This window comes from Elephantulus edwardii, unplaced genomic scaffold (genome assembly GCF_000299155.1).
Source record: "Elephantulus edwardii isolate Elephantulus edwardi_28Jun2011 unplaced genomic scaffold, EleEdw1.0 scaffold00036, whole genome shotgun sequence".
In the NCBI taxonomy this organism is placed as follows: domain Eukaryota; kingdom Metazoa; phylum Chordata; class Mammalia; order Macroscelidea; family Macroscelididae; genus Elephantulus; species Elephantulus edwardii.
This window is the reverse complement of record NW_006399786.1, coordinates 16628456-16642588: the sequence shown is the minus strand read 5'-3', so window position 1 is coordinate 16642588 and position 14133 is coordinate 16628456. Positions and strand designations below refer to the sequence as shown.

At 37.7% G+C, this 14133-nt stretch overlaps 1 protein-coding gene across 1 annotated transcript in view; it reads right to left on the bottom strand.

The window, feature by feature from the left end:
* RAD54B (RAD54 homolog B (S. cerevisiae)) overlaps positions 1 to 14133 on the bottom strand; it is a 90363-nt gene that overhangs the window by 53660 nt on the left and 22570 nt on the right. The window contains exon 3 of the mRNA XM_006884626.1: positions 7546 to 7680. Within this exon, the coding sequence (XP_006884688.1) occupies positions 7546 to 7680 (135 nt within the window). The remainder of the gene's footprint in view (positions 1 to 7545; positions 7681 to 14133) is intronic.

The window sequence follows — 14133 nt, the reverse complement described above, 5'->3', positions numbered from 1 at the left end:
AAATTAATAATAAATTTTTAAAAAAAAACAAACAAAAAAGAGAACTGTACACTGAACATTATAAAGCTTCTGGACTTTCAATCTACAGAACTGTGAGAGAACAAATTTTTGTTGTTTTCAACTAAAAATAAAGTTAAACATACGTCTATTTCTGGCAATTCTATTTCTAGATACTAACAACAATAACAAAATGTCTCTAAAAACCACTTGCACGACTTCTAGTCAGGTTAATAAATCTCTCATTCAGATAGTTGATATTTCCATCATCAGCATTCATAGATTTAGAAAATGTCACTATCTCCAAATTAACAACAACAAACAACAATTAAGTTTCCAATCCCTGGGAAATGACATCATGATGAGAACTGGAAGGTCAGAGAAGAAAATCCTCAACACGATGGATTGATATGGTGACTGTACCAATGGGCTTGAACATGTCTTGGATTGTGGGGATGGCTTAGGATAGGGCAGAGGTTAGATCTGTTGGTGATAGAATTGCTGTGAGTCATAGAAAGAGCTCTGTTGGCCTAGTGGATAGAAAGTTATGCTACCAAGCCAAAGGTGGGTGATTTTAATCTGCAGCCCTCAGGCCTGGTTTTAATTGTTTTTGGTCAAACATTTTTTCTAAGCGGTATAGCACTGGTCGGTCCATTTGTTGTACAGAGGTAATTCTTGGTTGCTGTGATGTGTCAAATGCAATAATGGTTATCCATGGTGGACAGTATTTGGTCGAGCTCCCCGATTAAAACAAGCTTGGAAGCAGGAGTGGCATCCACTTCCATGGTGGACAGTATTTGGTCGAGCTCCCCGATTAAAACAAGCTTGGAAGCAGGAGTGGCATCCACTTCCAAAATAGCTTGCCTCCAGAAACTCCATGAACTTGGAGAAACAATGAAACTTACACAAGTGTTCAGGTCTTTTGTTCATAAGGTCTCTACGAGTCTTCTATGATTCGACGGCATTTAACAAACAACAAGAACATCTTCAATTTATCCTCATAGCCTTCAAAATGTGTTTTGTTTTCCTGAGAAAATAAATTCTTTCTTTTGGCTTGAATCAGCTGTCAGAATTTCTAAGCAGGTGACAACCCCTAGTGCCTAGTTCAAAGAAGTCATCAGTCCCAAAAAGGATTCAAGCTGCTGTAACTCCAAACAGGAGCCAAGTGGGATTTAAGCGCAGTTGCCCCAATTGCCTGGCTTCCCCTCCATAATGACTGTGTGTGGACAAAGAGTTATTTTTGGATAGTGATTTAAAGGATAATGTGTTTCTACTATACCAGAAAATATGGTGTATAGTTTTTTAATCCTCTCTTTTCATATTTTTTGGGAATATGCATTCTATGTCATTAAATAAAAATATAATAAAATGGTTTATCTCACTAGTTTATCTCAAAGTATGTGAGACAGAGCTTCAAAGTCCTAGCCTTCAAGGAGAAACTTGGTCTCATTCTCTCCAAGACAGACCTATTTGTCTTCTTGGCAGTTCATGATATGTTCAAGATTCTTCTCCAGCACCAGAATTCAAAGGCTTCAATTCTTCTGTCATCTTTAGTCACTGTCTAGCTCTGATTCATAGCAGTATTATTTTTATCAATTTTTTCTAACTATATTTTTACTTTTGAAATTATCACATAGCAAAACTGACTTTTATTTTGGTATGCTAATCTACAAATATTAACACATGCATAGTTTCTCTTTAGCTAACACTACAACCACAACACAGGAGCTCCACAACCCCAAAAGACTCCTTCCTACTATTCTTTAAGCACAGCTTCATCCCACTAAAAACCCCCATCTACCACTGATCTGTTCTTATCACTCTTATGGTGGTGTATTTTGTTGCATTAGAATAGACCCATAGATGATGTGGTCTAGCCTATTTTCAGAAGCAGTAAATCATATGAGAGGAAACTGTCCATCTTTTTCCTCTGGAGCAGGATGGTGAATTCAAACCACATGTCTTTAGGTTGGCAGCACAACTCCTTGGTTTTTCTGAGTTTAAATAGAATTAAACAGCATGAAGGGTTTGGGGTTTTGGAGGGTTTTTTGAGGATAAAAGAGTAATTTTATTAGATTTTATTAGAAGGTTACATTCTCCAAGGGACGGACCTCCCACCCTGAAAGGAGATATGGAGGAAGGTCAGCGTGTAGCTTTTTTGAGACTAGCTTCCTTCACTTGGCATATTGTCTTTGAGATTTCTCCAAGTTGTTGCCCTTATCAATAGCTTGCTGCTTTTCACTAGTGATTATCAATTAAGGAGACTTGGTGGTACAGTGGTTAAGTACAGGTCAGCAGTCGCTGCTAGCTGACACACCAAAGAAAGATGTGGCTGTCTTCCTTCCATAAGAATTACAGTCAGGGGCAATTGGACTCTGTCCTATAAACATCATTATGAGACAGAATCCACCCAGTGGCACAGCATCCTAATGAATGGAAATGTGAAAGACAGTGGGTTTTTTCTACCTTTTGGTTATAAAACTGCTACAAATAATCATGTACAATATTTGTGTCAATATTCATCTTAACCAGGTTAGTAGGTGTAAACAGTATCTTCTTCATAACACAATTTTAATTTGATGGTGATCAAAGCCAAATTTTACATTATATTTAAAGGATGTACCTGACAAAATAACAAATACCCATTTATTTAAACCAAACATATATAATATTGTCTGAAAACTCCAACATTCACAAATCTAACAATTTACAGATGGCCCTGTCTAAATCTGTCCTTAATTACTACAATTTCAAAATTTCATGCCAGTTTATAAGCATAAAACAGGCATGAGAATTTGAATGAAGAAAATGCTTGTTTATAAGTGTAATAGAGACTATATTTCAGTCTTAAATTTATATTTTAGGTTCATGATAAAACAAAAAAGCCCCACTGTCATTGAGTCTAACTTGTAGGGACCCTGTGAACAATGGCTCTGAACTCTGCCCTATCCTGAGCCAATCTCACTGTCTCTGACACACCTATCCTCACTGGCACAGTCACTGTACCAGTCCTTCTCTTTCCTCTGTTGCATTGTCCCTACACCCTTCCAAGTATGCTGTCTTTCTTCAAGGACAGGTTCTTCCTGGCAACATGCCCAAACCCTATAGTGACCCAAGAGGAAAGACTAAAACTGCCCCATAAGGTTTCCAAGGCTATAAAAACGTATGGAAGTAGATCATCCCATTCTGCAGAATGGCTGGTGGGTTTGAACTGTTGACCTTTTGGTTAGCAGCTAAATATCCTGACCACTGTGCCAACAGGGCTCCAGTTACATGATAACGTCTTTGAAAAGTTCTAATAAGTTTAGTCATTTTAAAAATCAAGAAATAGAATCTATAGTCATATTTTTTTACTGAATTTGATTATTTGAAATACCTCAAACCATTTGTTCCATTGAAAATTGAAAAGTAAATTTGGAATTGTTCAAGTAAAATAAAAATATTCACAGCCTGAAATTTTGGAAATCAATATTAACCCAGCCCCAGAATGACTATGTGTAGCAATCATTGATTGAGAGAATCTACACTATTTATGAAAATTATTACCTCGATATCTTCCTTTTTTTTGGTGAAAGCATGATTTTAGATACTGTAACCTAAGAGACATTCAAGTTTCTTCTTTTTTATACAGACCATTATTTTTATATTGATTAGTAAGTATAGTTATTGTAAGGGAGAAGTATATCATAACCAAGTTTCAAAACAAAAATTCATTATAGTGATATTGTAGGTGTGTTTAGTCTGAGAGATAACAAGTTATTGCTTTCCTGTATTACAAGTAGTGTAAATCTCATAATTCTTGGTTATATTTATTCCAGTCTTTGGAAGTATTACCTCCTTTTCCTCTTGTCCTATAACCTATATAATTGAAAATGGAACTAAACAGAAAAGTAACAGGAGCAAGATAGTCATATTAATAATGATAGTTTAGAGGGGAGTTCTACATTATAAGTACTCTTCTAAACCTTTTATACATATTAGCTGATGTCATGGAAAGTAATTCTATGAGTTATGTGCCGTCAAGTCACCTGTGATTCATAGTGACAGTATGTGTTGTTAACCAAATTAGCATGCAAAGTTTTATAGGAAAGCAAACAAACAAAACCCCTCATTTATTGTTGCTTGGTTCTATAATCAACACTCTTGGTACCAAAAGTCAGGAAATTAAAAGACGAATTGCATTGGGAATGTCTACTGTCAGAGACCTCTCCAAGGTACTGAGGAAAAACTATGTCAGTGTGGAGACTAAGGTGCACCTGATACAAGTCACGGTCTTTGCCGTTACTTGCTATGCATCAGAGAGCTGGACAATGACTAGGGATGATATAAAAGAGTTGATGCCTTTGAGCTTTGTTGCTGGAGAAGAGTATTGAATATACCATGGACTGCTAGGAGAACAGACAAGTTCATTCTAGAGAGAATGAAGACAGGCTGCTCCTTGACGGCAAGTTTTCTGAAGCTCTGTCTGACATACTCTGAACATGTTGCAAGGCGGGATCAGTCCTTGGAGAGGGATGTCATGCTTGGGAGGGTGGAGGGACAGCACAGGAGAGGAAGACCCTCATGAGATGGACTGATTCAGTTACTGGGGTAATGGGGATAGGTGTGTCAGACACAATAAGGTTGGCAAGAGATAAAGCAGGGTTTAGAGATGTTGTACATAGGGTCGCTATGAGTGACAAGTGACTTGATGGCACATAACAACAACAACAACAAACAAAAAATGGTACAGCCACATTGGGGAAAGATCAGATGATTTCTTCAAAGTTACATCTGAAAGGAGCTCTGGTGGCTTAGTCCATTAAAGTGTTGTACTGCAGAATGCTATCTTCCTTAACCTGGCAATTCCAAGCCTGGACTAGATCATGCCCCAAAGGGAGTGTGCTGAGGGTGGAAGAGAAGATTCAGAATATCTGGAGCTCTGGTGACCTAGTGGCAAGAAGCTGCACTGCAATCCCAGAGGTATGCGGTTTGAATCCACCAGATGCTCCGCTGGAGAAGGAGGGGCAATCTCTTCCTGCACCAGTCAGATCCAATTTGGCGGTACACACACAAAGAATCAAGGTTGAAGAGGTACCACGGAATTTTCTAGGAAAATGATGAGGGAATTTCTAGAGTAACGGTAACATTCTAAATCTCAATAGGGGATTCAAGTGACACCCGTGTATTCATTTGTCAAACCTCATCAGATGGTACATGTAAGAGCTAAGAAATTCATTATAGTCAAATTTTACCCAAAAGACAAATAGTGAATTCCAACATTAAAAGAAGACGGAGGAAATACAGAGTTAATATACCAAAAAGAATTGGCCAATACTGAAAGATTTCAAGACATATCAAATGATTAAGAACCAAGGATACTGAAAGAAGGTATTCATGCTCCACTGAAGACACTGGCAAAAAATAAGACACCAGGAAGAGATGGGATACCAACTGAAATGTTTCAAATGACAGATGCAGCCCTGGACATGCTCACCAGTTTATGCCATGAAATTTGGAGGACAGGTGCCTGGCCAACTGAATGGAAGAGATCAATGTTTATTCCCATCCCCAAGAAAGTGATACAACAGAATATGGTAATTACAATATCATTAATATTGCATACAAGCAAAATTCTTCACAGGATCAATCAAGAACAGCTAGAACAGTACATGGACAGAGTACTGTCAAACATTCAAGCTGGATTTAGAAGCTGTGGCAATATCATTGCTGATGTCAGATGGAGCCCAGCTGAAAGCAAAAAATACCTGAAGAATGTCTATTTGTGCTTTATAGACTATGTGAATCATAACACATTATAGCTAACACTGAGAAAGGGCATTCCAAAACATGTGATTGTGCTTATGTGAGACCTATACCTAGACCAAGAGGTTGTTATGTGAACGGAGCAAGGGAAGACAGCATGGCTGAAAATTATAAAAGCTGTGTGTCAGGGCTGTTTCTAATCTGTATGCTGGGCAAATTATTTGAGAAGCTGGACTTTATGAAGGAAAATGTGACATCAGAATTTATGAAGACTCATCTATAACCTTTTTTATGAAGATGACACAACCTTGCTTGCTGAAAGTGAAGACTTGAAGAACTTGCTATAGAAGGTTAAACACTACAGCCTTCAGTATGGATTGCATCACAACATCAAGAAAACAACAATCCTCACCACTGGACCAACAGGCAACATCATGATGACTAGAGAAAGGACTGAGATTGTCAATGACTTCATCTTACTTGGATCCACAATCAATATACTTGGTAACAGTAATCAAAAGATCAGTAAACGTACTGCAGTGGGAAAGTCTCCAGTCAGAGACCTTTCCAAATTACTGAAGGGCAATGATGTCAGTTTAATAAGGTGCATCTGATTCAAGCCATGGTCTTTTTAAGCACTTGGTATACATCTGAGAGCTGGACAATGACTAAAGATGACAAGAAAAATTTATGCCTTTGCACTGTATTGTGGGAGAAGAATGATGAAGATCCCATAAAATGTCAAAAGAACAAACAGATGTATCTTGGAGAAGGTGCAGCCAGAGTGTTCATTGGAGGCAAAGATGATGAAGCTTCATCTTACATAGTTTGGGCATGTTGCTAGGAGAGGTTATTCCTTGGAGAGGAACATTACGCTTGGAAAGGTGGAGGAGAGGTGAAAGAGAGGAAGACTCTTGATCAGGTGTGTTGACATGGTGAATGCTGCAGCGGATTTGTGTGTATCAGAGATTGTGAAGATAGCATGGGATAGGACAGTGTTCAGACCAGCTGTGTCATAATGTTGCTATGAACGGTATTCAACTCAATGGCATCTAACAACAACAACTAATAATACTCATGTTAAGTACTTAAAAAGAAGATAATTAGGGAAAACTTATTTTAAAATGTATTTTTTAGGTACACAAAGCCTATTTGCTTTAAATAACAGAGGAAGGAAACCTAAACATCAGAGAAGCAACTATAGGACTATTAATTCATTAATATTATATTAATTTATGGGACTGTTGTATTCTGTTCTCAGTGAACTCAATGAACCACTGCTTTTCTTCCCTGAAACTAGTAAGAACTAGATGACTAGATGTTGCCTGGTTACTATTATCAAGGGAGAGTGAGAGGCACAATAGGTGGATCCCAAAAGAAAAAAGAGATGTGCAACAGCTGTCCAAATACCCAAAGGATTTGGGCTTACAGTACTCTTACTCTTCAAATCTTGAGACAAAACTAAAACCTGAAGTTAATCTTGAAACAAAACACACACACACACACACACACACATTTAGCTCAAAAAGTAAAGACCGTCATCCTTAAATATTGTCCTTTAAATATATGTTTTTATGAGCCCAAAAGGACAAAAGCAGTTTCAAAGCACAGATGTGAAGTTTAGGGCCAGTGAGTCTAAAGTATGAGAATGAAATCAGAACAGAAATAGGAAAAACGTGCACAACGTGAACTGAAATCGTTTTCACTACAGATAATGTGCAGAGTGTTAAATGGGAGCAGACTTTGATGTGTATTATTTTCACCAAAAATAAAATGCTTTCTTAAAAAAAGTAAACTGGATACAAACGGTGGCGGCGGCGCAGCACATCCACACGCTGCGCTCTCCCGCCGCGCCCAACCCTGGTCTGCCTCCTCTGCACGCCCTCCACTCAGTGCCCACCACGGCCACCCGTTCAGCAGCTGGTAGGAAGATGGAGCCTGGTAGACAGCAAAGGCTTTGACGAGTACATGAAGGAACTGGGAGTGGGAATGGCTCTGCGGAAAATGGGCTCAATGGCCAAGCCAGATTGTATCATCACTTCTGATGGCAAAGCCCTCATCGTGAAAACCGAAAGCACCTTGAAAACAACACAATTCTCCTGTAACCTGCGAGAAAAGTTTTAAGAAACTACAGCCGATGGCAGAAAAACTCAGTGTCTGCAACTTTACCGATGGTGCCTTGGTTCCGCGCCAGGAGTGGGATGGGAAGGAGAGCACAATCACCAGAAAGTTGGAAGATGGGAAATTAGTGGTGGAATGTGTTATGAACAATGTCACCTGCACTCGGATCTATGAAAAAGTAGAATAAAAATTCCATTTTTGCTTTGGAAAGGAATTAGTTATAAGAATGAACAAGCTCAGTTCCATGAGCAGATCCCCATACCGCTTCTTCACTTTGTTGTTTTTCCCCCACTACTGTGTTCATTTCTTTCTGCCACATTTTACATGCAGCTATTTCAAAGTGTTGGTTTAAGTAGAATCATCTCCTTGGTTAGTAACTAAATGTGTTTGTGCTAATAAAAAAAAAAGTAAACTGAAAAATGGATACATACGTAATAAAATAATTAAATTTACTTGGCTGGAGCTTCCCGACTAAATCAAGCCTGGAAGCAGGAGCGGCATCCACTTCCGAAATGGCTTGCCTCCAGAAACTCTATGTATGAACAGTGCTTAGGCTGTCCGTTCATAGGGTCGCTATGAGTTGTCTACAACTTGACGGCACCAAACAACAACGACAACGACAAAGAGAACTACGTTGGCCTAGTGGAAAGGAAGCTCTGCTACCAAGCCGAAGGTGGGTGATTTTTATCTGCGGCCCTCGGCCAGGTTCAAATTGTCTTCTGTCAAACATTCTTCTAGGTGGTATAGCACTGGTCTGTGTGTTGATGTACAGACGTAACTCGTGGTTGCTGATGCTGAAGCCTGTGACAGTGATGTGCCAATCGTGGTAATGGGCACCCATGGTGGACAGTGTTGTCTGGAGCTTCCTGACTAAATCAAGCCTGGAAGCAGGAGCGGCATCCACTTCCGAAATGGCTTGCCTCCGGAAACTCTATGTATGAACAGTGCTCAGGCCGTTAGTTCATAGGGTCACTATGAGTCGTCTATGACTCGACAGCACCAAACAACAACAACAAAATACTAATTATAGAACCTTGTTGGCAGGTATGTGTGTGTATGTGTACACACACACATGCACACGAGTGCTCAGTGTAAAATCAACTCTATACTTGAGAAATTTTTTCATAAAAATGTTAGAAGGAAAAAATCTTTGTGAACACACAAATTCATACAGGATTTTAAAGCACCAAAGATCTATTAGTAATTCTAATATGTATCATGATGGGTAGTATTTTTATTTCTTTCACTTTCACTATCTATAATGCAACTCACTTAAAATAGGCATTCAAATGATAGCTCCCAGTTTTAATAAAAAATTTCAAGACATACAATATTGAATCAACTTCTCAAAATCACACTTGTCATGTTACATATTTACTTTTATTTTTAAGACTGTAACCATGAAAAGCCTCTGTGGTAACAGAGTTAACAGCACTCAGCTGTTAACTGAAGGGGTAGCAGTTTGATCCCACCAGCCACTCCTTGGGACAAAAATGTGACAGCCATCTGCTAGAATGATTACAGCCTTGGAAAACTTATGGGACTGTAGTAATCTATCCTATAGGGTCATTATGTGTCGAAATTCAACTCAACAAAAATGGATTTGTTTTGGTCTTATATTTCATCTAGGTTTTTTAAGTATTTATAGTCAAGTATTTCATTGCTTTGGAGAATTTATGAGTCTTAACATACGAAAAGAAAAAAAACCATTATTTTTTAATATGATACATTACACATTTATTATAATATAATCTTCTAAATAAATGTATTTCAATAATGTCTTATCAAAATTACCTCTGTAGTACTGAATTCCTTCATTTCTGGCACACAAGGATACAAATATCTTACATTTTGTATTTAAAAGAACATCTATTAACAAAGTACTCAGCCACAATTATGTATAGTAAACATCAAACACAAGTTATTAGACTAAATTATTTAAACATGTCTATTTAAAATTTTACATTACTCAGAAACAACGCACACAGAAAAATCATTCACATTTTAAGCATTTTCATGTAAGTCAAGATAGAATCTTTCAAAAGTGAAACATCAAATTGATGTACAAAAAAAAGTACTTCTTTTGAATATTTTAAGAAATCAGCTGCCGTTTGTTAGACATTAAAGACGTTTTGTTTTCTTTGTTTCCCATTTTAACATATAAATTTTAATAACAACCACGTAGCACTGAAGTTCATACATACAAAGACAGAAAGGTGGCAAAAACAGTCTATCCAATATCTAAATGACAAAAATACTAGATAAAATTATCTTCTGACTCAGTATACTTTTCATAGGTATTCAATTTCTAGGGAATCAAGGCAGCATTTTAAAAGTCACTCTTCTCTGTTTTCATAGCACTGCATTTCACAGGTAAAGCTCATGCCCCAGTGCTCCGGGGTATGACTGCGCTCCAGGACCTCACTGTACATGGCTACTTATTTGCACAATTTCACCTTAACAAAACTGGTTTTCAACAAAAACTGCTAATGTTCACTGGTTACATATTCCCCAAATGCAAGTTTTAATACTAAAAAAAAAAGTCTGACTCAGAATTTCTCTAACCTATTCTATAGAATACGAATATATTTGGCCTCCAAAATGGATTCTAGTATCACATACATTTTCTTTAAATAGAAATTCTCATGAACTGGGTAACTATATATTGGAATGCTATTGGAGGGAGAATTATGCAATGAAGCAGCATCATATGCTACTGTAACTTGACTGCAGTAAGTGTAATTTTGGTACTTAAAAATATGTAAAGTTCAAATCCATCAGATGCTCTGCTGGACGAGGGGAAATCTCCTGTACCAGCCAGATCTGATTTGACGGTACACACACACAAAATTTTTTTTTAAAAGTGTTCTCAAATGAGAATTTTAAGATTCATTAGAATAAAAAGAAAGCCATAACACAAATCAATGAAAAAATCATAGGTATATATTCGTTTTTATAATTAAAAATTTTTATAGCTCATAATGCTCTTTATATTTTCAACAAAGTCATGATGAAAATGCATTTACATGTTTCTGTGTCAAGTGCAATAATTTTTATAGTAAAAATTTTTAACTCTAATAATGGATCTATAATTGTTTCCTCTGAACCAGTTTGGCAAATCTACAAACTAAAATAGTACTGAAAAAGTCAACTTTATCTTTGTTTTTTCTATAATCAGAAACTAAACCTAAATTATTAATTTCATTTCCTCAGTATAATTTTTTTTTTGTGTGTGTGTGTGTGTACCGTCAAATCAGATCTGACTGGTACAGGAGGAGATTGTCGCTCCTTACCCAGCAGAGCATCTGGTGGATTCGAACCGTTCACCTCTGGGATTGTAGTTGCAGCTCCTTGCCACTAGACCACCAGAGCTCCCCCCATTTCCTCAGTATAATTTAAAAACAATAAAAACATTGCCATTGAGTCTATTCCAAGTCATAGCAACACTACACAGCAAAATTGTCGCACAGCATTTCCAAGGTCTCCATGGAAGCGGACTGCCTCACGTTTCCCCCATGGAGGAGCTGGCAGGTTCAAACCAACTGTTCTGTTAGTAGCTCAAAGTTCAGCTACTATGTGACAAAAAGGGCTCCTTCCTCATAATGCCCTTCTCTGCATGCTCCATTTACCACGTCCATTATAATCATGCTTCTAATCTTATTCTGCTTATCAAAAGTTTCCAATGGCTTCTCATTGTATAATGTTAAATCTGACTTTAAAAACAGCATTTAAAGTAATCTACCAACTGGCACCAATTAATTTTCAAATGTATAGCTCTCAAAACCTTATTCATTCTTCAGCAAAAAAAAAAACATTTGAAAGTGTTATGTGATTTCTGACGTACATCAGCCCACTGCTGTAGTCATTCTATCAGTCCAACTCATTGAGGGTCTCCCTCTCTTTTGTTGACCCTTCACCTTTCCAAGCATGATGTTCCTTTCCAATGACTATCATCCTAACAAACTCAAAGTATATGAGACGATATCAGAGATGATGAGCATGGCACAAGATAGGGCAGAGTTCAGAACTGTTGGTAGTGTCACATAATTCATACTCAATGCCACCTAACAAGTGTGATTTAGGTACCAAGTTATGTTCCAAAATACTTCTTCAATGGTTCTCAAATTTTATTTTTGTACCATGATCACTGAATTTGCTAAAATACAGATTACTGAACCTATTCTTAGTTTAAGATTTATCAGGAAGTGAGATCTTGAGATTTTTATTTATAAATAATCATCAGGTGCCCTAAGGTTGCTGGTCAAGATCTCTAATTTGAGGACCAGTTCTATTATCAAAAGATCACAAAATCAGAAGTCTATTGGCTGAATGAGGGGTCCCTTCTTGGATGACAGAAAGAGAATAGATGCCTTTGAGCTGTGGTGCTGGAGCAGAGTGTTGAATATACAATGGACTGCTAGAATGAACAAGTTTGTCCTGGAGAGGGTGAAGGCGGAATGCTCCTTGGAGTCAAGGATTCTGAAGCTTCGTCTGAAATACTTTGGGCTTATTGTGAGGAGGGACTGGTCCTTGGAGAGGGACATCATGTTTGGGAGAGTGGAGGGACGGCGCAGGAAAGGAAGACCCTCGATGAGATGGATCGATTCTGTGATTAGGGTGATGGAAATGAGTGTGTCAGTGATGGTGAGGTTGGCACAGGATAGAGCAGCATTTAACATTGCTGTACATAGGGACGCTATGAGTCACAAACGACTTGATGGCACCTAAGATTAAAAAAAAACCTGTTTTATTTTAAATATTTAAGAACTATGCATTTCCACATTAAAAATCCAATTTCTGGCTGATTCTTACATGTAAAAATCAGGCTGAATGTAAAGAGGAGCAACTCATTTAGCTCACAGACTATTTGGAAATTTCTGCATTCAAATCAACTAGCTGAACACCATATTTTGCTTATATAATCTAGCCGGTTTCCTCCAATTCTCTATGCCTTTTTCATATTGCCCACTCTAAGTTCAAACATCCCTTCTCCCTCTGATGCTGAAATTATTGTTGTTAGATGCTACAGAACTGACTAGCTCATGCAGCCCCAGGTGACAGGGTAGAGGTGTCTCATAGGGTTTTCACAGGCTATTCCTTAAAGAGGGGTGTCATGCTTGGAAAGGGGGAGGGTCAGCAAAAGAGTGGAAGACCCTGAACAAGATGAAGTGACACAGTGACTGCTGTAATGTGTTCAAGTACCTAAGAAATGAAGAGAATGGCACAGGACAAGAGACGGATGAGATCTGTTGTTCATAGGGTTGCCATAAGTCGCACCCAACTCAACAGCACCTACAACACTGTACACAGAAGCAATTTACCGGGTCTTTACTGAAGAAATAATGGGTGGGCCACAAAGGCCCCTTTTGCTGAAATTCTATTTACCCCTTTATAAAGCTTGGTCTGAAATCCCTTCCCAATGAAGCCTCAGCAAAATTGGAACATTTCAACATCAAGTTGATGTGTATTTAAGAGGAAAGGTTTTATTTCCACAAATACTACAATTACACTAAAACAAAATAAAACATTAAAAAAACATAAGACATTAGATTGTATCATAAATTACAAACATTTGTAGTATCATTTTTTAAATTTTCACTCTAAATAAAATTTTAATTTTCACCATTCTGATTTTCACTGTATATCTTTTTTCTAAGACGACATATAAACTAAGACATACTTTAAAATCCTACAGTCAAAATACATCACAGCATCATTAGAATATCATTTCTTACTTGTCAAAATAAATGAAGAGGAGGAAAGGGACAAGTGATACAGTTCTCTTTTTCATAAACCAATAATCTTTTCAAGTAATTGTAATAAAATAAATGTATCTCACTTTTAAATCTGAAGACATTTGCTTTTATAGAAGAGTCAAAAGTCAAAGCCATTGTCATGGAGTTAGAACTGACCCTCTAAAAGGTTTTCTAAAGTTGTACACTGCATGGGAGGTGACTGCCATCTTTTCCCCATGGGTCTGCTGATGGATTTGAGCTGGTACAGAGGTGTAGCCTTTGGATTAACAGAGTAACTCCCTATGGTTGGGACACCAGAGCTCTCTTATGAAAATTGTTTTTATGTACTGTTGAGTTGGAACCAACTCCAGCCAACCATCCAGCATGTTTTCAGAGGCAGTCAATTACACAGATTGTCCATCTTTTTCCCACAGAACATGTGGTAGATATGAATCACATACCTTTTGTGTTGTTAGCCCAATTTCTTACCACTAAGCCACTAGAATTCTCTCTTATGGAAGAGTAGGGGGAGGGA